Below are 24,221 nucleotides of genomic sequence, written 5' to 3' on the forward strand. Positions count from 1 at the left end.
GCATAGAAAAATCCAATATGGCGATGATTCTTAGGCGATGCATGACGGTGCATCTATGTAAATCTATGGTGTGTACGCAGTACAGTTTGTATCGGTTTTCGTGTGGTTTTTATCGTGCGTCACGAGACGCTTGCATACAATTATCATTTTTTATAGTATTTCTAGTAGTGAAAACTCCAGAAAAACCTTTTTAAACGTAAGATACAATAGTGTTTAAATGTTATGTGCCCAAATGCAGAGGAAATTACGACAATTTGTCGAAAATAAGTGATTTTTCTTTTCCGAAAGATGAAACTCTTCTACCAAAGTGGCTTCGGCTGATTCGTCGTCATAACTTTGTTGCTACGAGCTCGTCAAAGGTATGTTGATTGATATTTCTTACTAATAGTTATAAATCAAAGTAATTACTTAAGCTTGGCGGTGTTTTAAATATCATTGTGTGTTTAAAAACATATTTTAAACTGGTTCCAATTTTAACTGCCATCTTTTAAACTTCAAACTTCCAAAATATCAATTATTATAATAAAATTGATTTCATTTTCAATGTATATGATTTTGAATAGAATCCCTATAATAATTCTTATATTCGTACACGAAAATGAGGTTAAACATTTGACATTTTGATAAATATTTTTTTGAAGACTGCGTTGTATTATTTAAGTAGTTCCTTTAATAGTTATTTTATTTCACGTCACAAATGTTTTAAAAATATAAGACATTTGAATACTGCTTGTTTAAGTAGTTTCTCTAATTTTTTAATATTTTTGGTCACAAATGTACTACTGTAAAACATTTGAACTTTTAAGATAGTCATCTCTTTGAGACTGAGAGCAAGCATTATTACAGTGTTGCTAATAAAGTATTTGAAATTATTTTTTTACAAAAAATTTGATTGAATTAATAATTAAAAATTGATTTACTTTGTTGTTTACGAAAAATCTAAAATATTTTTACGTTACAGGTATGCAAATTGCATTTCAAGAATGCATCTTTTTAAACTGCAGCCTACCACACAGATGAATGCACTGGACAAACTATAAGCCTCTCCCCGAAAATACCTCATTGTTCCTGGAGCTGTTCCTTGTATTCTACCAAATTGCCCCAAATACCTGTTTATGATGTCGGAGCGAGCATTTTCAACGTCAAAGGAATCTGTCCAGGAAAGGTATAAAAGGAAAGAGTTGAATAATATTAAAACTGCTATTGTAGAAAGTTTACACTCACAGTAAGATTATGAATCTCGGATACAGTTTTCAAAATTTAATGAATTTTTAATTTGCCTTCAAATGAATAGTTCAATCTCCAAATAATGGCTAAAACACAAACGTGACAACTCTGTTACGTTTGTCATTATTTTAAATGATCCAGATCCAACCATTTTAGCTAGTGCCTATTTAGAAAGTAAATTATTGTTAACAATATATGGCATGGGAAATTAACATCAAATTAAATATATTGAGAGATCATCAATATCCCAGAAAAATAAATGATATTAACGAATTTGAAATCGTATTACAGCAATAATTGTTATTATCAGATTCTAATACTGTTCCTGAGCAATATGACTGTGAATGTGTGCTTTATTTGCTTCTAAATTAAAAACAAAAATAATATATAAATTTCTGACCATTTACAGGGCTTATGGCCTGTCATTGGCTGGTTTAAGTGGGTACTTTACACACTGTGTAACATTCACCTTTATTCCCATGTTTTAACATCCAGATTTCCTCAACTCTTCCATCTGTTGACTTTAGTGAAGTAAAGGAGCTGAAACCTTTATTTCAAAAATGTTTTCCCTCTCTGTTGCAACAAATTTACATCAGAATAACTCCCTAGGGAGGGCCTAACCTGGTGCATAGAGATATTCACCCAACTTTATTGTAGCATTTTATTGTCAGTATCGTCATCAGAATCGCTTATAAGTTTTTTAGAAACACAGATCATGTTATATTTCCACATAACCGAACACTACTAAGTCTTGGCTCAAAATATAATACAAATCCACAAGTTTTTGGGTTACATCAATAATAAATTAAAATTGTTAACTAACAAAGACCACATTGAAACTTTGAAGATCAATGAAATTCCCTTATAGCCATATTTTGATTATAGGGGGGATAATATTTTAAAAGCTGCTTACAATAATGATAATGCTGCTAATACTGCTCATGTTTTTATGATTCAAATTTCGCTTTCTTCATTTTTAAGACACTGTGCACATTCTCCCAGTAAAAACCATAAATGCCATATAATTGCACAGCATTATTAAAATCATTATTTGCCTTCAAGAAATAGGATTTAGTGTTTTGTATGTGGTTACTGATAATAATTGTATAAATAGAAAGGCTATGATGCATTTTAGTTCCCCTCTCAAATTAAAAACCGCTTTTTTACATCCATGTAATATGTTGCTCATTATTGTTTAATGTTTTAGATTCAGCCTATATATTTACAAATGCATCAGGAATAATTGGTTCAATCAGAAAGATCCAGAACAAATATTCATTTTTCCATACTTTGGCTATTCTGATGGAACTCTTACATCTAAGGCTCGCTTTTCCAATATTAAGCCACTTCATCAAATAGAGTAAATATATTTTTAAATTTTCTCGTGGTCTCAATCTTAAATCTGTTTTTCCTGCTTGTTTTGAAAGACAAAATGTAAAATTAGTCCACAGTGTTTTTAACGAATTTGTCCAGAATGCATTAATGACATTAGGCGAGAAGCATAATTTGATTATATAGTGGTGGAAAGTTGTCAATGAGAAAACTCCACTTAAAGGCATTAGATTCAATGATGCTCTACAAAAGCCACTTACTTCATCACCAGAAAGTTTTTCTTTAGAAATTTGTAACATGGTTGGATAAATGGCAAGCTTTAAATTTGAGAAATAATGTCTTTACTAAAGAAACACATTTGGCTTTATCTCGCACAACTACAACTTTGCTACAAATGACAATATATTGCATTCAAAGTTTTAATTTTAATTATTTCAAACAGCAATAATTTATTATTATTTTCAGATATGGGCACAAATATAACAGGCAAAGATTTCAAAATTGTAGAAACTAGTCTTCCAGTACTAACGTACTTAGCTGGTTATTGTGCACGGGTAGCACTTTAAAAAAATATGTGTGAGCATTGTTACTTTGTGATAAAGATCTGGGGTGGTATCCTGAACCACTCTCTTGGCACGAGAGAGCAGTTTTTCTATAAAACTTTCTCTCGTGCCACGAGAGTGTCTTTCATACAAAACACACGAGAAAATCTGTTTTCTTGTGCCACAAGAGTGGTTTAGGATACCATCCCTAGACAGAGATTGTACCTAAACTCTTATTAAAAGTATGGATCATGGTGGTTTATTGTGGCCTCATGCAGATGTTCTTAATACTATGCTTTTCAATTATATAATTTTTGAACCAAAAACTTCCTCAATTTGAAAAACATTTTCTAGATTGCAATAACCAAAGGGATTTAGTAATTCAAATAACTATTGAAACAATTTCAAACCAGCATTTTTTTTAATGACAAAGTTTGCACACCTGGACATTAAAATTATGTTATAGACCAGCTACAAATGCATTATTAAATAACTATGTTAAAAAAAAGTAATTATACTGGTTTAAGAGTACCAAAAAAATGGAAAATTGCTACAGTTTCCAATAGCATCTTAACGAGTTTGTAAAATTCTACAAAATCTGTTGAACTTTAATTATGAACAAATATTTTTTGTATTATTTTCTATTTTTCCAGATGCATTGCTTCCACTTTCCATGCTCCTTGATCGGAAGAAACTTGATACTGAATTGACTCAAGACAATAATATGAAAAGTGCTACATCTTAAGTGCATTATGAATATTAATGTTATTTTTAATTTATAAGTATTTGCGAATGGAATATTTCATATACAGAACGATATTAATATAAGGTGCTTATATTTCAATATGAAAAGCATGTGTAGTGGAACCTTTATCTATCTTTTTGTATTTCTTACCTTCACTGTTTATTTTTTGGAAGAATCCTTTTAAAATAATCTTTAACCCTACAAGACAAAAACACTTGTGTATCTATATGTATATATTATCCTCTTTGCCTTATTTTGTAGTTTTAATATTTTCAATTTCCCCTTCATTACAAAAATAATAGAAGAACAGTAATTTATATGTGGGCATATTATTGTTTTATGTATAAGAACACTATTTATATCAATCACATTTCTCAATCTTCCCATGTATTTTTTTTATATATTGAGAATGTGTTTTAAAATTGAGTTTTTTTTTTTATCTACGATACTTAATTTTATCTCTAATTTTATACTCATCGATACTTAATTTTATCCACAGAATTTTTGGCTTCATTATCAATATTAATACTGTATCCTTGCAGTATATTATTATCTCCCAATATAAATATTGGTTTTTTAGTTTTTTTAAATTTAATTTTTATTTGTTCACTTAGAATCATTTTCAAATATTTCCTAAATCATTATTAATCCTATTTAATACTTTATCATAATTATCTTCTGATATGTAAATAAGTGCATCATCTGTAAATATGTATTTTGATTTTACAACATTTTAGAGATTTGCTGATGTAATTTATATGGGTGATAAACAATATAGGACTGAGGCCACCTACGCACACACTTTAGAGAAATATTGCATGTAGGTCCATATCTGTGATTGTGTTTTTTTCTTGAATGAATTTTAATTTTTCTTTTGTTAATTAATTTCTTAATTCTGATTGGCATGTTTCAAAATAATATATAATGTTTCCTTTGGCTCGGGACACCCCTGTGGGGGTGAAAATTATGTTTAATGTAAAAAATAAATATAAAAGAATAAATAAATAGGCTAAGTGTAGTTTCTATTTTCAAAAAAATAAATACTAACTGTTTATTTTTGTTGATATAGTAGACATATCTAATTTGAAATTGAAATTTTAAGTACTATGTTTTTTAATTTTCTTTGTTGAACATTATAAATACATATTTTAAACATTTTTTTTGTTTTTTATTCTCCCTAAATTGGTATTAATGTTATGTTTCATATTAATATTTATTAATGTCAATGGCAGTGAATGCCTTTTAAATAATAATGATTTTGATAAAATTATCTAGAAAATTTTTTAGTTAAGTTTTACTTAGTTTAATTTGACCAACGAGCGCTTTCCCCTAAGCAGGCTTAGTATAAAAGTTAAAAATGTTGTAAACAATTTACCAGTCCCGAAGATTCCTGTTTAGGTGAAAGCGCTCATTGGTCAAATGAAACAAAATAGAACTTAACCTAGGAATCTACAAAAACATAAATGTTTTAAAATAATACATTAAAAAAAAAATATATAGTAAGAGTGGTAAGTTTAGTGCTACGTTTCGGTACATAAAAGTAAACAAAAGAATACATAATACAAGTAAAAGCTTGGGCTTGTTTGTTGAAAAATATGATATTTAGGGTTTGCAAGAAATAGTATCTAGAATGCATGCATGGAATGTAAAATGTTTCCTTTGGCCCGGGACACACCCCGGTGGGGGTGAACATTATCTTTAATATAAAAATTAATTTTAAAATAATAAATAAATAAGCTAAGTACAGTTTCTATTTTCAAAATAATGAATACTAACTGATTATTGTTGATTTAGTAGACATATCTAATTGAAATTTTGAAGTACTATGTTTGTAATTTTCTATGTTGAACATTATTATTACATATTTTAAAGCGAAAATTAAAAAGTTTAAAGCTAGGTGTACGCTGATGATGCACTTCTTTTAGCAAGCAGCAAGGAGTGTTTGCAAGAAATAGTCTCTAGAATGTATGCATGGAATGTAAAATGTTTCATTCGGTCCGGAACACCCCTGCGGGGGTGAACATTATCTTTAATATAAAAATAAATTTTAAAATAATAAATAAATAAGCTAAGTATAGTTTCTATTTTCAAAATAATGCAAACTTACGGTTTATTATTGTTGATTTAGTAAACATATCTAATTCAAATTGAAATTTAAAGTACTATGTTTGTAATTTTCTATGTTGAACATTATAAATACACATTTTAATTTTTTTTGTTTTGTTTTTTATTCTCCCTAAATTGGTATTAATGTTATGTTTCATATTATTATTTATCAATGTCAATGGCAGTGAATGCCTTTTCAATAAAAATGATTTTGATAAAATTATCAAGAAAATTCTTTAGTTAAGATTTACTTTTTTTAATTGGACCAACGAGTGCTTTCTCCTAAGCAGGCTAAGTATGAAAGTTGAAAATATTGTAAACAATTTATAAGTCCTGAAGATGTCTGCTTAGGCGAAAGCGCTCATTGATCAAATTAAATAAATTAGAACTTAACCTAGAAATCTACAAAAACATTAATATTTTAAAATAATACATTTCAAAAAAAGATAATATATACAAAGACAACTGTATGAAAAGAAATAGATTTTATGGGTATTGAAGCGAAAATGGAAAATTTTGAAGCAAGCTGTACGCTGATGATGCAATCCTTTTAACAAGCAGCAAAGAGTGTTTGCAAGAAATAGTCTCTAGAATGTATGATGTATGCATGGAATGTAAAATGTTTCCTTCGGTCCGGGACACCCCTGCGGGGGTGAACATTATCTTTAATATAAAAATAAATTTAATAATTATAAAATAATCAATAAATAAGCTAAGTATAGTTTCTATTTTCAAAATAATGAATGCTTACGGTTAATTATTGTTGATTTAGTAGACATATCTAATTTGAAATTGCATATATGATATTTCAGTATGCATGGAGTGCAAATTAGTGACAAACGGAATGATATAAAAAATGATAGTATTTGAAAAGGATAGTAAGGTATACATACCGAGTGCATAATAAATGTGAACGACATTACCTTTGAGCATATAGAAGAAATTTTTTTTGTATCAAGGAAGCATGTATTCAAGAGATGGAAGAGTAGAAAAATATGTTGAACGCAGAATGAATACGGGAAATAATGTAAATGGCAAACTTAGCATAGTAAATTTATTATTTTTATTTTGAAAGGATTAACCCGCTACCAAAGTCTCTATTTTAGAGATTTGACAGCAGATAGGAAAGATATGTGGAAGGAAGTTATACAGAGAGTAATACATCACAGCACCCAAGCTAATTGAGAAAAATCTTTGTTGGATTTTTTATTGCAATTGGTGGGAATTGAACCTGCGATGCCAGTTCCACAGTTGGCTGTCTAACCAACTGCGCTACAGCACGTACAAATAAAAATATATTAATCTAAGTTTGACTGGCAGTGCATAACTGTGTTTTAGATCTGACAATTATATAAAGAGGTGAATAATGAAACTGACAGAGGAAGGAATTCAATGTATGAAAGCCAAGTAAATGTGGTCAAAATTCGATATCTAGCTTCGGCGAATGCGTAGAAAATCAACTATGAATAAATCTAGTATTGCGATACCGCGAATAGTAAAACGGATATGAAAATATTTTTCAAGAATGAAGGGTAGGAGAAGACGACCAAGAATTTTATGCAGTACATAAAGTGGCCACTTGAACCAGCCGATGACAGATCGTAAGCCCTATTAATGCCTGGAATTTCGTAGATCTTCTCTTAAATGATTTCCATTTCTATTGTAATATGTTAATTACAATAGAATTCCATCAAGAACTGACAATATTGCAATATATAACCTATTTCAGTACGGAGCATCAATTTCACAAATTATGCTTATCAATTTGACATTTTTGACAGTTGTTTATTGCACATTTTAAAATCAAGATGGCGTCGAAGATTGGTCTTTTGCCGCCATCTTGATTTTAGTACCCGGGCCTTTGTAGAGGTGGTTTTGGTTCTAGCCCATGAACGGATCACCTCCTTTGCTAATGCGTCCACTTTTTCGTTCTTGGGAATACCACAATGGCTAGGGATCCATGACAAAATAATGTTCTTATTGGATGCCTCTGATATCGAATTTTATACACACACTATTCGACATCAAACATATTGAAATGAACCTTAGAAATTTCAAATCTCTTAAATTGCCATAAAGAACGTTACCAGTAATGCTCCGGATAAAGAGTAATGCCAACAACGATTAAATTAGTAGTGCGCCGGTATAAAACTAAAAACTACTGGAAAATACAAAGTGTTCATTATTCAGAGTTAGTAATAAGATCATCATCTTTTTAAACTGTTTTGAACTCGATTAAAAAAAGGGCGTTCCTCACACATAAATTATACAAGATTTTCAGACTACGAGAAATATATGTTGGTAAATGGTGTAATAAGGTATATAAAAAAAATATTCAAAAAATTAAAACGCAGCAGGTTTCTGAAAAAAATATTAAAGTGGAAAATTTCAAACCACGTTAAAAAAAAGAAAAAAAAAGGTGAATAGACAAAATTCTTCTTTCAATAAATAAAAAACACTAGACGTGTTGCTGATAGTTATTTAACATAGCCTCAGTTTAGATGAACTGAAGATTATTCTGACCCGGCTCACAGATTCAGCTCCAGGGATTGACGGTATACTGTATAGTTTTATCCAACATAACAGTGATCCTACCCTCTCCTATATCCTATCATTGATTAACATGATCTTTGAATCAGGAAACATCCCCCCTTCATGAAAAACCCAATTCATTATCCCTATCCTTAAACCCAACAAAGACCCAAATTTTGGATTTTCCTACCGCCCTCTCCTTCACACTGATGAAAGTGGCGGAACATATGGTGAGACGCCGCTTGGACTGGTTTGTGGAGAGCTCGAAAACTCTCCCCGCGTCTCAATTTGGATTCAGGAAAAAAAAGAGCACTATTGAAAGCATGTCGGTTCTGACATCTGATATCAGAGCCGCTCTTACTAAGAAAGAATTCTTAATAGGTGTCTGCCTGGACAAAAGTGCTGCAAATGACAATGTTATTATCCATATTCTAGAAGCTAAAATGCTACGAATTGGAATTCCGCAAAAGTTCACTTCCTTTATAGCAAATTTGATTCTGAAAGGTAGAAATCAGTGTTCGCGGTCATGCTGTTGTGGAGAGAGAGTCGAGCAAGGGACTACCTAAGGGTTCTGTCCTGAGCCCGATTCTCTTCAATATCTATACGCATGACATCAGCGGAATTGTTCCCTCAGAGACAAGTTTGCTTCAGTACGCGGACGACTTCTTCATGTATACATATGGAAAGGACCCAAAGAATCTAGAAAATAGTCTAAATTTAGGTATGAGAAACATCAGGAATTGGTTAGTGGAACATGGCTTGGATCTATCGACTGGTAAAAGTAATGCCATAACCTTCTGTAGACAGTGAAAAATCCCAACCATAAAAAATCATCACGTAGATGAGATAGTACCTTTTACGACCCAGATTAAGTTCTTGGGAGTAATTCTAGACGTTTACCTTACATGGAAATCATACATAAATCATATAGTAAACAAGTGTCAAGCCGGATTTAATACGTTAAGAGAAGTCTCGCGAGTATGGTGAGGGAGACGCCCTTTTATAAAGAGACTTTTTTATACTGCGTATATCCGGAGCCATCTCGATTATGCCTCGTTCCTTTTAGAACCATGTTCAAATAAGAATTTCCAAAGACATGACCGGATCCAATCCCAAAGTCTGAGACTAGTCGTCGGAGCCATGAAGTCATCTCCAATTAACGCTTTACAAGTAGAAGCTTGTGACCCTCCACTCGGTATGAGAAGACAATACTTGACGGATAGATTTCTTCTAAAAGGCTCTGTCCAAAAACACAAAAAGCTCCTCAAAAAGGTACAGTTTCTCTCTGACTGCGTGACATCCTCATCTTTTTGGTTTCATTAACCGCCTTTACTAGTCAACAGTTTTCATTTTTACAAATCTTTTGAATCTAGCATTTATCCTAAAGACCTTCTTTCCCTTTATCGTTTTCCATTTAAAGCTTATATTTATGCCCCAAGTATTGAACTCACATTTGGAGTCGAAAGCCACCTACAGCCCCAGTGTACATTTAACCGTATTCGTATTTTTTCCATATATTTTATAAAACTATTTATTTGTCCCCAAAATAGGCAATCCACTTATAAATGAATAAATGAAATTCTCCCTTTTTTCTGTTTGCTCAGAAAGCTACTTTGTCTGCAATCTGTTTATTTTTAATATTATATATATTTTTTTGATATCACACCACAACAGGCCAGATTACAATGGTGAATTACATTACAGAATACTCAGGCTTGAGAAAAATCACATTTTAAATTCTTGTATTCTCGTGCTAAAGTCATTTCAAAGTTGATGAATTAAAATTATGTAATTTCTCTTCATAATTTATATTTTATTAAATTAAATGTCTGCAGATCACTCGTAGTGAAACTTTTAAGAGTAAGTATTTTCTTCTCAAATTTATTACCCTGTTTCGTTGAAATCAAGCTTAAAATTACGACAAACGTAAATATTGTGATCTCACTCATTTAAGACAAACAAAGAAAGAAAGGAGCAGAATTCAACCGTATTTATTAACGCCCAAAGGACTTTTACATAAGTTATAAAACAATAAATTATTTACAAATATAAAAATACAATTTAAAATGAAAAAAAATTTAATGAAAAAATAAATGAAAATACTAAAAAGTCAATTATTATTGAAAAAAAATTAGGAATAATTGACTCAAGTTTGAAAAAGTTGTAGCGAATACATCTATTTTTTGGTCATCACTGTATTTGTTCTCGAGAGAATAAATTCTAAAGAATAGAAAATTAATGTTAAAATTGATACATTTGACCAAATCAGGAACATTACAAATATTATTTACAACTTAATACAAAAAAACCAGATCGGATATTATTATTCTATGACTAATTTTAAGTAAATTTAATGAATATAAGAGAAGTTTATGGTTTATATTTTCTCGCGGTATATGCAATTTAAAATTTATAAACGGGAAAAATTTATACTGATTTTTAAAATTTTATTGCAATGGGTAGCGGTGATCGAAATGAAGAATTATCTAACTGAGTCCTTATATTGATTAAAAATCTTTTGCAATCAATATGACTACTAAAATAAAGTGTTTCATTAAATATGATACCGATATATGAAACAAATAATTAAAACATACCTTGTTCATCACTTAATTTATGGAATTTGATGGTAATTCTACCAATTTTTAAACATTTTGAACAATTGGCAACTTTAATGATAGCAGCTACCCCCTTTCCTTCCCGCTGCTCACCACAGTTTTTGAACTGTTACTGACATGTGAAACTGTTTAGTAGAAAAACAGTTATTAGATAAAATATCAGAGGCAAAGTTAAACTATTAAACAAGTTTAAGTTTAGAGCAGTATGGCAAAAATGTCTGTTTGTTAAGCACCCTTGATGTATTATGTTACTAAAATGTTGCTATGAAAGTTATTGATACTAATAAGAAATTACATAAAATAAACCGTAGTAGGTATAAGAAGTATAAAAATTAAAAAGTATTTTCAGCCATCGCCTAGTAGATGAAATAATAATTAAGCCAGGCGAATCTCACCCACACCAAAATGGTTTCAGCCCAAAAGTTGACAATTTAAAGAGTTGAGGAATGTAGATAGAATGATGAATGTTACAGAGCGTGTTCACTGAAACTATCCAATGACAAAGCTGATGGAATCCAACCTTGTCTAAAAACATTTAGACATACTCAAAATATTTTTGACTCAAAATAATATATATTTATTTTTACAGACGCAATCATGACTGCAAGGCACCTCAGTGATTCGCAAATGATGTTAAAATAAAATAAATAAAATGTTTTCTCGCATTTGCCAGCTTCTGGCTCGCAAAGGCATTAGTAGCATTACAAAAACGGCAAAAAAAATGGAGCATAATTTTTAAATATTTGGATTCCTATGATTTACTAAAATATTTCAACTAAGCCTTTTTTTTTTAGTCGTAAATAACCGTCTTAGAAAATGGAAAACAAGGAAGAGCGGGGTGTGAACTTCGGACCTCCTGATCCGGTGTCCACGATACAATCCACAGGACCACAACCAGTCTCAAAATGGACTCATGTTTCAACAAAGATGGAGAATAATTTTGAGATAAGAATACAGAAGTCTAGGCATTCAAAGGGATAAGGATCTTTAGACAATTTTATAATAATAAAAACAAGGCGATTAAAACGATTTGTTTTATTTACCTGTAAATGTTTATAAAAAAATAATCTTAAACTTTATTGTTTAGTACAAAAACATTTAAAAGTATTATTTCATTTTGTATACGACACAATATAATAAAATAAAACTGTAAATTTCAAAAGAAAACTGTAAATTTCAAAAATTATAAAAAAGTATGTACATAAGATCACAAATTAAGCATATCCCATTTAACTGTCACGATAAAAACATATATAGAAAGATTTAGCTCTTCATTTTTAATGCTTCACCTTTATTTTGATTTTATCAAATGAGTTATTAAGTACACCTCTTACGTTCCAAATGTTTGCAACGTTATCTGGTTGATTGTTATAATTTGAGTCGATCGCTTTCACCCACACTTCAACCTATGGAAACAGAAAAAAGATGATGAATTAAAAATTTTATACATACTAAAAATTAGCAAACAAAACATCTTGGTTTCATTTGACTTATTTCTTTAATGACCAATAAGAGCTTTGACCATAGTAAGCATAATAGTAATGTTAATAGTTTATTATATAAACAGCAAAAAAATTGCCATTATTATCAACACAAAAAACCGTTATTCTACAGTTAAATCAATCAAGCATTTCAGACAATTTTTAAAACTCATTTTATGTATTAGGTAGACTTACTTCATTTTGTCCCTTTTTGACAGGAATTTTAGCCGACCAGAGCGTCCAAGCCCAATGCCTTCCAGCAGGCATTTGGTCCTGATCCACCAAACTTCCACTCATCCAAGTCTTTCCTAGATCGCCAGTTAAATCTACTCGAAGTATCTTCTGGCCACCACCAGCCCAAGCGTATCCTGGATAAAAGCAAATGTATCAGTAAAAATTTATAATTTATAAAATAAAATTAAACATTTTTTTTAAAATTGTAACTACATATGTCCATTCAAATAATTATTCACCGGTTGATTAGAACATGATATTGATTTTTGGTAAATTACTAAGAAAATATTAAAGGTAATGTACAAAAATGAATGGACTCCTCACCTCTAACTTCAATAAAACCATTTACAGCTTTAACTTCTGTTCCTTCTTCCGGATAAAGAATAGCAGAAGTGACGGGAAGAAATTGAATGGATGTAGAGTTTTCGTATGCTTTTGCATCAGGGTCAACACTGGGGTTGAAACCTTTGTAATCCATTTGTTGCCAGTGAGAAGGGCTCTCTTCACTGCTAACTATTATTCCCTCTATAAAAAAAAATTAAATCATCCTACTGTAACCGGAAGTTAATATTATGTATTTATTATAGGAGCAAAAATTCATAAACATTTCTTGTATACCCACGAACAGGCCATGCCTTTGTGGGATATTTTGTTTACTATTTTTACGTATTTTATATGTATTTCATTGCTATGTAATTATCCTTTATTTTTTGTATACTCTGTTGTACCTCTTATATATATTGTAAAAAAACAAAAAAAAAATATATATATATATATTTAAAAAATATCTAATACGAAATAAATAATACAGACAGGAAAGGTTGATTGGGTTGAAATAACAAAGAGGATTTCTAAAAATAATTTTACACAATGATAAAAATAATAATATGAACCCTTTTTAGACAGTTTTATCCAGCATTTTAATCTCTTATTAATAAACAAAGAATAAAGCGTATAATATTTGTAATTTTATAAACAATTACATAGACTTGTTTTTAGATTATTAGACATTCAGATAGTAAAGTACTCTATATACTTCTGATTTCTAAACATTAATTTATACTTAGAGTATGTACATCTATACTCTAAGAATTTATATAATTTTTAAAATAAAAGCTGTGACAAATACATTTGTGATCTTTCTGAGTGACTAAAATGCATTATTCTATATAACTTACTTAACCATTTGACGCATCTCGCGCCAACAGTTCCAGGAATAAAAGCTCTAACTGGAAAACCATGATCTTTTGGGATTGGTTTTCCGTTCATCTCATAAGCTAAAATTACATCATTTCTTTCACCCATTGCGGTTGTCAAAGGAACTGACGATCCATATGCTTTTCCAGTGGCATCGAAATCAGCACCAACAAACTGCAAAATAATAGATATTAATTTACTTAAAATACATTAAATTCATTATCATTATTATGAAGTTTATAGGTTACCAATTAAATTTATAATAAAGTGGTACTAATTGTGTCTCAATTGATTTTTGTATGTTACCAGAAAAAGAAAAGAAAGATTATGCAAAAATTTTACAGGGCTATTAACCTAATAATAAACACAGATACCTCCTGAACCTCCAAAAATGATGACAAACTTAAGTCAGTCATGCCCAACGCATATTTAGTCATTATTTAACCGCCAGCTGGGTGTGAAGTGAGCTTGACTGGAGTGTGTCGCATTTGTTCTTGGGCCCTAGTGAGGTGCCACAATTCGCATCCATAGAGGAGAATAGGTGGTATGCAGGCATTATATAGGTGGTATTTGTTTTTCACCGAGTTCAAGATCTCCAGACAGCCTTCATACTGTTGAATGTGGCGCCAGCTATTCCTAGCCTTCTTAGTTCTAGTTCTTCTATTCCTTCTAGTTCTTTTTGAATACTGCCATATTCTGTAACATATACTCCCAAATTCTCGACCCAAACTCTCGACCCTTTTGATGACTTGGTTTGAATCACGTAAACAAACTGGTAACTGCCTGTGCGTTTTTGTGTCGTTACTTTTTACAATATTTTACTCTAAAGGGCGCGTTTGTGTGTATTCATAGGTAAATGGTTATTAGGCACCTGAACATGTTTGGCTTCATCTGGAGTTATACCAGCTGCTTCCAAAACATCTTTTAGCCTAGCTCCAGCCCACACTGCATTCCCCACAGCTCCGGGTCCCCAATTCAGTCCTTTTGTAGGCTTGTACTAAAAATAAGCATATTCTTTGTAAAAAAATATTTTTCTGAAAAATAAACATTGGGTACATGAAACAATGAACCATAAAAAAATTCAAGTCGTGTAAAGAAGAATTAAAAACAATTGAAAAAAGCTAAACATAAAGAAGTTTGTATATTTTGAGGATTAAAGATATTGTGGTAGAACATATTATTTATTAAAAAATATAATTATCTATTAAGGTTTTAACAAGTGTCGGATCTAAAGTTGATCAGTTTATAAAATAAAAATCACCGTGTTATAACTTGATAAAAAATATATTTGAAGAAATTACATCATTCATCTGTGATCTTCTATTTCCTGCACACATCAAAGCCGAGGTCACAGTGTGCTTAGGGAACTTCTTAATATCATCTAGGGTGAGTTTGAGAACTTTTCCTTTAGAATTATCACTCTTGACTTCAACTTCATAAGAATTTAAATCTATTTCTGGGACTGGTAGATGGTGTCTCACATAAAACAAATGGCTAAAATAAGTGGAAAAAAAAACTGAAGTGGGTAATTGGAAGAATGAAACTATGTATATACAATTTAAAATCATTAAATAAATTTTCCACTTGCAAAAATATGTTTACAGCCCCATTTAATTTCTCATAATTATACCAACGCTGGAAAGGAAAAAATTACCAAGCAACATGTAGCAACTTTACAGAAGAACTAATTAAAAGTTTTCTTGTTTTTTTTCATTAATAAAAAAATCTCGTACATATATTATTTTGGCATGATTCCTATACAATTAAAATAATACGGGATTCTTCATTACTTAAAAAAAAAAAACTTTAATTGGCTCTTCTGTAAAGTTGCTACATGTCGCTTAGTAACTTTTTCCTTTCCAGCATCGATATGATCGTACATCATGGCATTTTCTTTAAGAAATATCAGCGGAGAACAACTTTAATACAGATACATATTAAGATGATTAAAATAATTTTTGAAACAACCTTCTAAATAAAATCATTACATCTCTTACTATTGAGAATGAAGATTTCTGATATCCTAAATGCCAGATTGTCATGTTTTGTAATTTCATAATATTATTAAACTATTTTTACTAAAATATAGCGAAAATAGTTACTTAGGAGTAATGAATGAATTTCCAAGAAGAGATTTTGGTGTCTCCGCATTACATGGCCTTTCTGATCTCATTATCAGGTGCGGGTCCCTTTTGGGTTCATTTGCCCATAAATCATCAGTTTTTTCACCAATATGAGCGTCCTTATAATTTCCTAAAAAGTTGTAAATAAAAATAAATTTACTGACAAATTTCTAAAATTTATTTAGGCCATTTAGAAAAAAATTATAACATTATATAAAAACACAAGTTTAGAGATTACATATTAATTTTGTTTACGTTTATTAATTCTGGGCACTTTTAAAAACTCTTTATAATTTCACATTTACTCACTTCTCTAATTTTATTTGAACTTATATTTTATATTCTAATCAAAGCCATATTAAAAATAATCCAGTCCTTGTCTACAAAAATTTGGACAAACTCAAAATATGATTTAAAATAATCATTTCCATATATCAGGTCAGTCCATAAGTTCATGCGCATTTATAGCTTATATGGGGTTCCCTATGACTCACTACGTAGAACATTAGGTAGACGTAGAACAAACTTGTCGAATCTCGTCCTCGATTGCCTAATGTATTGGTCAGTCTATCACCAACTATCGTGAACATCGGATGAAAATAAGTACCCACAGAAAATGAATATCTATTATTGTATTTAGAAAGTCAATTGAATGTTATTTTGGGAATCCATAGTTATTTAAAAATTAATAGATAACATTATTGATATATTTTTTAAAATTCAAAATATCTCATATTTCAAATACGTAAATTGTTTGAAAAGAATGTAAAAAATATATTGATTTATAGTCCACATAGACGTGCCCTGATGATGACACCTAACTGATGCCCAAACGCTCAGTAATGCCCAATGCGTATTAAGTCGTTCTTTGACAGTCAGCCGGGTGTGAAGTGAGCTTGACATTTAAAATTAAAATTAAAATGTTTGTGTCGTGAAAACATGTTAAAAGCATTAGGATAAACACTGTAAAAATAATGGTGAAATTTTTCATCGGAAAGCATTTTTTTGTAAGTGATTGACATAGTTTTAAATAACTAATATCTAAATGTACAATTATTAATTTTAAATTTCAAACTACGCCTAACGGCACAAAAACGAAGCCCTTTTTTCTAACAGTGTTGCACTTCTAGGAGTAAATTTAAAAAAATAAAATAAATATAAGATAATATTTTTTTAGTATTCCGCAACATCCAGTATAAAGAAATTTAAGGAAATAATCTGATTGGGATCCATAAAAACTAATGTTGTTTGGAAACATTTCAATACAAACACAACTTATTTACAAACTATAAATGGGTATTCTCCCAATTTTTGTAGCACAAAAATAATATTAAAATTCCTAAATTCCACATAAGTCATGGTCAAAATAGCTTTGTCTTCAAAGGTGTCGAAAATTACAATAATCTCCCCAATTAACTAAAAACTATTAAAACTAATATATCAATAAATAAATTCAAAATAAATCTAAAGAAATTTTTTGAACAAGTGTAAAAACTGCATTTAATTTTAATTAATATGAATGCATTATTATTTTCTGTTTTTCTTTATATATCCTATAAGTTTATATTATTCTTCTCATGTACTTGTATATTCAAAATTATATAAATTCTAATAAATAAACAACTATAACAGTGTAAGTCACTCTCCAAGAACAAGAGCTAGTCTCTTTTTTTGGAGAGTTACATTTATAACATTTACTAGATGTATAAAATTAGATTTGAATAGAATAAAAAAGAAACATGTACCATTTGTGAAATATATTAATAAAAGAAATAAAAAAAACCTGTTTGCATTATCGTCGAATGCGGCCCTGGTTTAAATAAACAAACTCGGTAACGGATTTGTTTATGTGACAATAATTTTCAAAATAATTTGCTCTATAGGGCGCATCTATGTGTATTAATAGGTCGATGCCTTATATACATACTATACTAATAACATAATAAATTATCCTGAAAAAATGTTTGTATTATTATGCATAACGCTGTATTTTTTACAATGCGGATTTAATACAAGGCAAAATGATCAGTCAAGCTATTGCTATACACATTACAATGACTGGTATTCCAGTCATTGTAACTAACTAACTAACTAACCATCACGCCATTTCCCCAGAGGGGTAGGCAGAGAGGATAGAACGCCACACCACTCTGTCCTGGCACACTTCCTTTGCTTCCTTCACATTCATACATCTTCTCATGCACGCACGTCGATTATTCCGACTTTTCACATGACCACTTTCAAGAATTTGTTGTACTTGATCATGCCATGTCTTTCTCGGCCTTCCTCGACTTCTACAACCAGACACATTCGCATCATAAATCTTTTTAGCCGTTCTTTCATCATTCATTCGCTCCACATGACCGAACCATCGCAAAAGACCTTTCTTAATTTTGATTAATTTTAATACCTATACGAAGTGTTTCTAAAATTTGTTGCACTTCAGGTGTGTCATGTTGTTGGTAGAGGTCCCAGAATGGATCTACAGGTCCTCCGGCGGCTTCTAGAATTTGATTGCCTCCAGGATGTGTATTGGCAAATTTTGTTATATCGTAGACACCATTCTTGTATGTTACCCATATTCCGGTCTCCCTGATGATGATATATTAAATAAACAAACATCCTGACTATAAAACACAATTTTGTTAATTAAGCTAGAAGTTTTGAAATCTGAAGTGTATATTTTTTTTTCAGTTTTACCATAAAAAATTAATTCAAAAAAAGTTTTAAGTTAAATTTAATTTAATTTGAGTAAAAATGGTGAAAACTTGTTTTATTTGACTTTTTTTATGTGACTAATTTTGTCAATTTCGACAAAAACGCAATAATTTAGGCGCAACTGACCCTAAAACACACAAATCTTTACATTGTTAACATATTTTATGAGGAAAAGGTAGTTCTACCCGCCCGCCAGACTGGCGGGAAGAGTAGAAATACCCACTACACCGACTCCACTTTACAGGTGGGGAAAGGTGTCAATAATGCTTCAAGATGCTTCAAATTGCACACAAATCTATAAAAACTAAGATAAGCTGTATTTCATTTACGTACACACATTATTCGTATTCTTAGAGGTGGGGGTCAGTGCTATGCGAGCTCCTGACGTCACTGCGACCTGTGAATACACACATGTTCTTGCACAGCTCTTATGAAAATCATGAAATTTATGAGAACATTCTGCAAATGCGAATATAGACCTACGTACAAATATATTTTTTTATGGCGTGTTATAAATATATTTGACTTCAACTTCGTCATTAAATTACAATAACCAGTATATGATAAGTAAGTATTCGAAATTTCATTAAAAAATAACTGATATTTTAGGGGATAGAGTGATTTTTATAAAATTTGTTTTTATTTCATTATTTCTGATTTTCCCACTGCATTTACTTGTTACATTGTAGTGAAGCCCGAGTAAGGTGTGTTGATATCAAATTTAAACGCTGTCTTACATAAGCATAATAATATATTAAATAAATAAAAAATTGAATGTGGCATTACGTTTGAAAACTAACAATAATCCAAGTGAAATACAAATTTATTTATATGTTACATTTCAGATAGATACAAATAATGTTTCCGGTTCTGACTAGCTAGGAATTTCTCATGTCAGTACTATAATATACATATTATTATCATTAATGTAGTCGCTTAAAGTTTTATAGATTTTGTTTTTCTCATTTTAAACACATGAGGTTTTCTGGATGTCCAGACTTCACTATGATTGTATCAACATTGATTTCTGACAATTGTATTTATAATTTTAATTATGACATGTTTTATTTTCTTACTTGGAAGTGTGTTTAGCTACTTCTTCATATCCATATATAGGAAGACCGGTGATATAACCATCCGGTATTGCGTCTTGATTTGCAATATTCGGGCTGGTTAAGGATTTATTATTTACTGTCGCATTGCTTCTGCCTAAAATTAAAATAAAACATTTATTGTGAGAAGTTTTAACCGTTCTTATACACAGTAGAACATTATTGCATTTTTTAGAAGAACTTATTAGAAAAATAAATAAATGTTTGAATCCACAGATGTGAAAACAGGTATAAAAAATCATCATTATATAGTAAGGCTTGTTGAAAAATATAAAACAATTTAAGTAGGGGAACAGGGGGCACAGTGGTTTGTAGGGTACAGTGAATAATTCATAATAATACACAAACTATTGGTCACACACACATGCTCTGTTCGTACAGACGAACGTTCTAGTTATTCCCCGACTCCTGATCTAGTGAGCGGCAAGCTGTCGTGAGTGAAGGACAAGTTGTGCTCTGCTTGGTGAATCGTAAGTTGACATTTATTTTTCACACTTGATTCTAAATGGTTTTTACCTAATTTACTCAATGATTTCATGTTTTAACTTGTTTTACTTTAAATAGTGTTTTGTTAAGCTGTGATAATTGAGTAACTGCTATTTATGTTGCAAATAAATTTTGTACTTTTTTGAACATGTTTACAGAAGGACTCTGCGGGGTAGAGTGGTTAAAATGAATTGGGGGCACTGTGGATAATTTATCCATAGTGCCCCACAGGTACTTTTCTCACCTAGGCTATTTGTTTTGTTCAGATTCCTGCTTCACAACATGGTACGCAACTGAGAACGGAAGACCAATATTGGACAACTTGGAGAATACAAAATTAAAGAGGCCATTTAGTTGGAACGACAAGGCAAAAAATATATGAAGTTGCAAAAGATCGAGACATATCGTACACCACACTCTACAGATATTATAACAAAACCCAGAATGAAGAGAGCCAAAGGTTCACACCGAATTATGCGCTAGCATTTCTGCTAAGAAAGATTTTTACGGACAGTCAAGAAAAAACTTTAGTGGATTACATTATATCATGTTCCCAAATGTTTTATAGACTGACTACTATCAAAGTTCGCAATGGGAGTGCAGAATAATATATCGATTCCTCAAAAGTGGCACCTAACAAAACTGGCGGGAATAAACTGGTTGTATCATTTCAAAGCCCCATCAAATTTTGAGTTTAAGGGTCCCAGAAGGATACAGCCTGAGTAGAGCTATTTCATTTAACAAGCACAATGTCAATATTTTTTATGATAACCTCTGGAATGTCATACAAAGAGAACCAACTTTCGGTAATGGAACTAGAATTTTCAACCTGAATAAAACTAACATGATGACTGTACAAAAATCCGCCAAAGTGTTAGCTGCTAGTATATTATGGTAATTTAAACAGCCAAGTAGCTATACTCGTCAAAAACAAAATTAACCACTGTGCCCCCTGTTCCCCTATATAAGTAGGAATGTATATTTTTTCAAGGATATTATCATCATCATTCTTGCTCTACACCCGGTGCAGTGGTGCAGAAAGCGCTGCACTGGTACACCGAATTCAGCTCACATATTTCCATCATCCGTTACGCAAAGGTAAGTTGCCAGTCCAGGCACATTGAAATATTGCAGTCGATCCTGCAAGGAATCGAATCTGGCACCTCAAACACGGTAACTACTACACTTATACCCACTTAATTTCCTTTTTGGGTATATTGAAATGCTTCTTATGGTTTGGCTAAACTGTGGTTATTTACTGAAAAAAAAGTATTAAAATAAGGTGATCATACTTGCTAGATAAAAAATGGCCACAGCAGATCCAGCACCCACTCCATATAAAAAAAGGGATTTGGGTTTGGGTTTTTCGGAATACTGCTGGTTTTCCTTTTGATTAATACGAGTCAGATGGAATTTCTTCGAAATAATAATTTGTACATATTTAGGATGCTTGAGAGTTTTTAAAACACGAGTCACTGAAGGATTTCTAAAACAAAAAAATCACTCGTAAAATAATTTAAAACAATATTATAAACATCAAGTAGGATGGCAAAGAAACTCACAATTCAATAAGCTTGTTTAAATAACTCATGTTTCAAGAGCGATTCCGTTTTTTAATTAAAAGAAAAAGTTTTTAGTGGTCAATAATATTAATTTTGTACCAATACTTCATCCGTATCTTGCTCGTCGCGAGAATTGGGTAAAAAATAGTTATACTTATTTACAACGAACGGAGTCTTACGTAGTCGTCAAACTGGTCTAATCACAGAATTTCAATATTTATTTCCACAAACACAGACACAGACGACTAATTATTATTATTGTTATTGGTGTGTAGTCCCTGAGTTTGATTAGGACAGTTGACCTGACACCTGACAGATTGGGTCTGTGTTGTCATCGTATAAAATGTTAGTGTTGTACCTATTGATCTTACAAAAATAATAGAATCTATTTCAGTTAAAAAAAATATTGCTGAAATAAAATTAACAGTACTTTATCATTACATTGAGAAAAAAAACAATTTATTGATCACGCATGGTAGGTTGTAAACATAAACTTATTAACACTTCAAGCATAAAAAAAATGCGGTAGCATTATGTTTTGTAAAAGTTAAAATTAAAACATGATACCCACGTACATTATTACAAAATATATTTTTGCTTCCCGTTTATAGTTTTGTAATATTTTTGGTGTTTTCGTATTCTAAATGACTTTTCGACATTAAACATAACTTGAGCAAATCATATATCTTTTAGGTAGGTAATTATATTAAAATATGTAATAATAAAAACAGGCACTTCGAAAGTTTTTATTTTATTTTTCAAATAAATTTCAATACAATCCATTCAATCTATTAACACAAAATATTTTTCATAATATTCATTTTATGCTACACGGTAATACATCGAATTGTGAAGCATGTTTATTATTGACTAAAACACAAAATTAAAGTAATACACCTCGCAGAATATGTATTTACCTAAGTTAATAATAATAAAACATGAAATGTGTTCAGATATGTCATGATAAAATTTCAGAAGAAAGAAATGTTAGTCACAATAAATTGACCACAATAAAAATAATTGGTTTATCATGCATGATAAATTTGTAAACATACAAAAATATTCATTATCTACAAACATAATTACATAAACATTCAATATTAAAATAAAATATTTTAATCGTTAACCTTACAGTAATGTTTTATCAGTTATTTTTCAATTCTATAAGTATGTATTGGAGTCAAAATTATTAAAATATAAGAAAGATCATATTAGTTGTTGTCTTTAAATAATCAAGAATGTTTCATTAACGAATATGCAGAACTATACACTATATGACAGATGGAAGAAAAACGTCAACCAATAAATTGGCATATAAAATAATTAATTTTAAGACAGTGATTTAATTACGAAAAATACACATAATACTGCCAAAAAAATATATTGAGGATAAATTTACCACCATAAATGGAATTTTAAATATTTATTTCTTTGAGCCATACATTATACTCTATAAATATTTTTAAACTTTCAACCAATAAAATAAATAATATTTTCGCATTTTCCCATTTCACTTTTTGTTTAATAAAATATTTAAACATTAGAGAAAACAGTTGAAAAACAGGAAGACAGGGCTGATTTAGAAATAATAATATTTATTACTGGAAAAACTTTATGAAGTTAATTATCACGGTACAATAAAAAGAGACTAAGGGAAAATCAGCAATCATTTTAGAAAAACAGGTTTGCTTAGTCTGTAATCATACAAAAACTCTCAATACAAGAAAGATTTTGCGAGTTTTTCAAAAACTTTAAGAATCAACTACGTTTTTAAAATATTCTTGAATTATTGAAAAACTTTGTTAGAACGACTTTGTTAGACGAATTCCAAATTTTTGATTATTTTTATGTCAGCCAATTTTTATTGCACGTGACAGTTTTTTTTTCATTACTTAAATCTGTGTGAACATGTGTATTACAGAACAAACAATATAATACATGTATGTATATTTATGTCAAATACAAGGCTACATTTATTTTTATTGTCTACTTTTATTATTATTGTCTGTTTTAAGGATATACCTATAAATAAATTTACCCACATTTTTATAAATTATTGTCCAAATTGAAGGAATGTTTGGATATGTACTTTTAGTAAAAAAAATACTTATGAACAATTATTACGAATGAAGTATTTTTGCGAAAAATCTTACAATTATTTTTTGCAAAATGTAACGTGCTAGATGCAGACTAACCTAACCAAAGG

At 30.3% G+C, this 24,221-nt stretch overlaps 1 protein-coding gene and 3 long non-coding RNA genes across 10 annotated transcripts; 3 read left to right on the forward strand and 1 right to left on the reverse strand.

The window, feature by feature from the left end:
* Positions 1-25: 25 nt before the first annotated feature.
* On the forward strand, positions 26-4,761 carry LOC148270919 (uncharacterized). Of its 3 annotated transcripts, none has more exons than XR_015825248.1 (4): positions 26-359; positions 962-1,165; positions 2,435-2,587; positions 3,755-4,761. It is a non-coding gene; the product is annotated as an uncharacterized LOC148270919 (long non-coding RNA). The 3 variants fall into 3 exon arrangements; XR_015825249.1 differs by lacking the exon at positions 3,755-4,761 and adding an exon at positions 3,025-3,166; XR_015825250.1 differs by lacking the exon at positions 2,435-2,587 and having other exon boundaries at positions 56-359.
* Positions 4,762-7,837: 3,076 nt separating this feature from the next.
* LOC148270920 (uncharacterized) lies at positions 7,838-12,128 on the forward strand. 3 transcript variants are annotated; one of them, XR_015825252.1, is made up of 2 exons: positions 7,838-8,371; positions 11,897-12,128. It is a non-coding gene; the product is annotated as an uncharacterized LOC148270920 (long non-coding RNA). The 3 variants fall into 3 exon arrangements; XR_015825253.1 differs by having other exon boundaries at positions 7,869-9,756; XR_015825251.1 differs by having other exon boundaries at positions 7,877-8,270.
* shop (sulfite oxidase) lies at positions 12,126-22,361 on the reverse strand. Of its 3 annotated transcripts, XM_088242044.1 has the most exons (11): positions 22,016-22,357; positions 21,746-21,939; positions 19,932-20,064; positions 18,548-18,729; positions 16,117-16,267; positions 15,316-15,508; positions 14,886-15,011; positions 13,996-14,188; positions 13,142-13,342; positions 12,779-12,951; positions 12,126-12,508 (listed from the first exon to the last, which is right to left on the reverse strand). In XM_088242044.1, exons 1-11 carry the CDS (start codon positions 22,042-22,044, stop codon positions 12,380-12,382), a joined length of 1,704 nt encoding a protein of 567 aa, XP_088098170.1. In that variant the 5' UTR covers positions 22,045-22,357; the 3' UTR covers positions 12,126-12,379. The 3 variants fall into 3 exon arrangements, with proteins under 3 accessions (XP_088098170.1, XP_088098172.1, XP_088098171.1); XM_088242046.1 differs by lacking the exon at positions 18,548-18,729 and having other exon boundaries at positions 22,016-22,350; XM_088242045.1 differs by lacking the exons at positions 16,117-16,267; positions 18,548-18,729 and having other exon boundaries at positions 22,016-22,361.
* LOC148270922 (uncharacterized) lies at positions 20,384-22,757 on the forward strand. The gene is made up of 2 exons (XR_015825254.1): positions 20,384-20,437; positions 20,720-22,757. It is a non-coding gene; the product is annotated as an uncharacterized LOC148270922 (long non-coding RNA).
* The last annotated feature ends 1,464 nt before the right edge of the window (positions 22,758-24,221 follow it).

The sequence above is a fragment of the Micrasema longulum genome, unplaced genomic scaffold, assembly GCF_059751315.1.
Source record: "Micrasema longulum isolate JH-2025_06_02 unplaced genomic scaffold, ASM5975131v1 h1tg003256l, whole genome shotgun sequence".
Taxonomy (NCBI): domain Eukaryota; kingdom Metazoa; phylum Arthropoda; class Insecta; order Trichoptera; family Brachycentridae; genus Micrasema; species Micrasema longulum.

Excerpts from the sequence above, each read along its gene's own strand:
- shop (XM_088242044.1), bottom strand. The coding sequence starts at position 22,044 with ATGAGTTATTTAAACAAGCTTATTGAATT. Across the intron at positions 18,730-19,931 it reads GTAGCTAAACACACTTCCAA|GGAGACCGGAATATGGGTAA; the intron begins GTAAGAAAATAA and ends TATCATCATCAG. Across the intron at positions 12,509-12,778 it reads TCAAAAAGGGACAAAATGAA|GTTGAAGTGTGGGTGAAAGC; the intron begins GTAAGTCTACCT and ends CTGTTTCCATAG.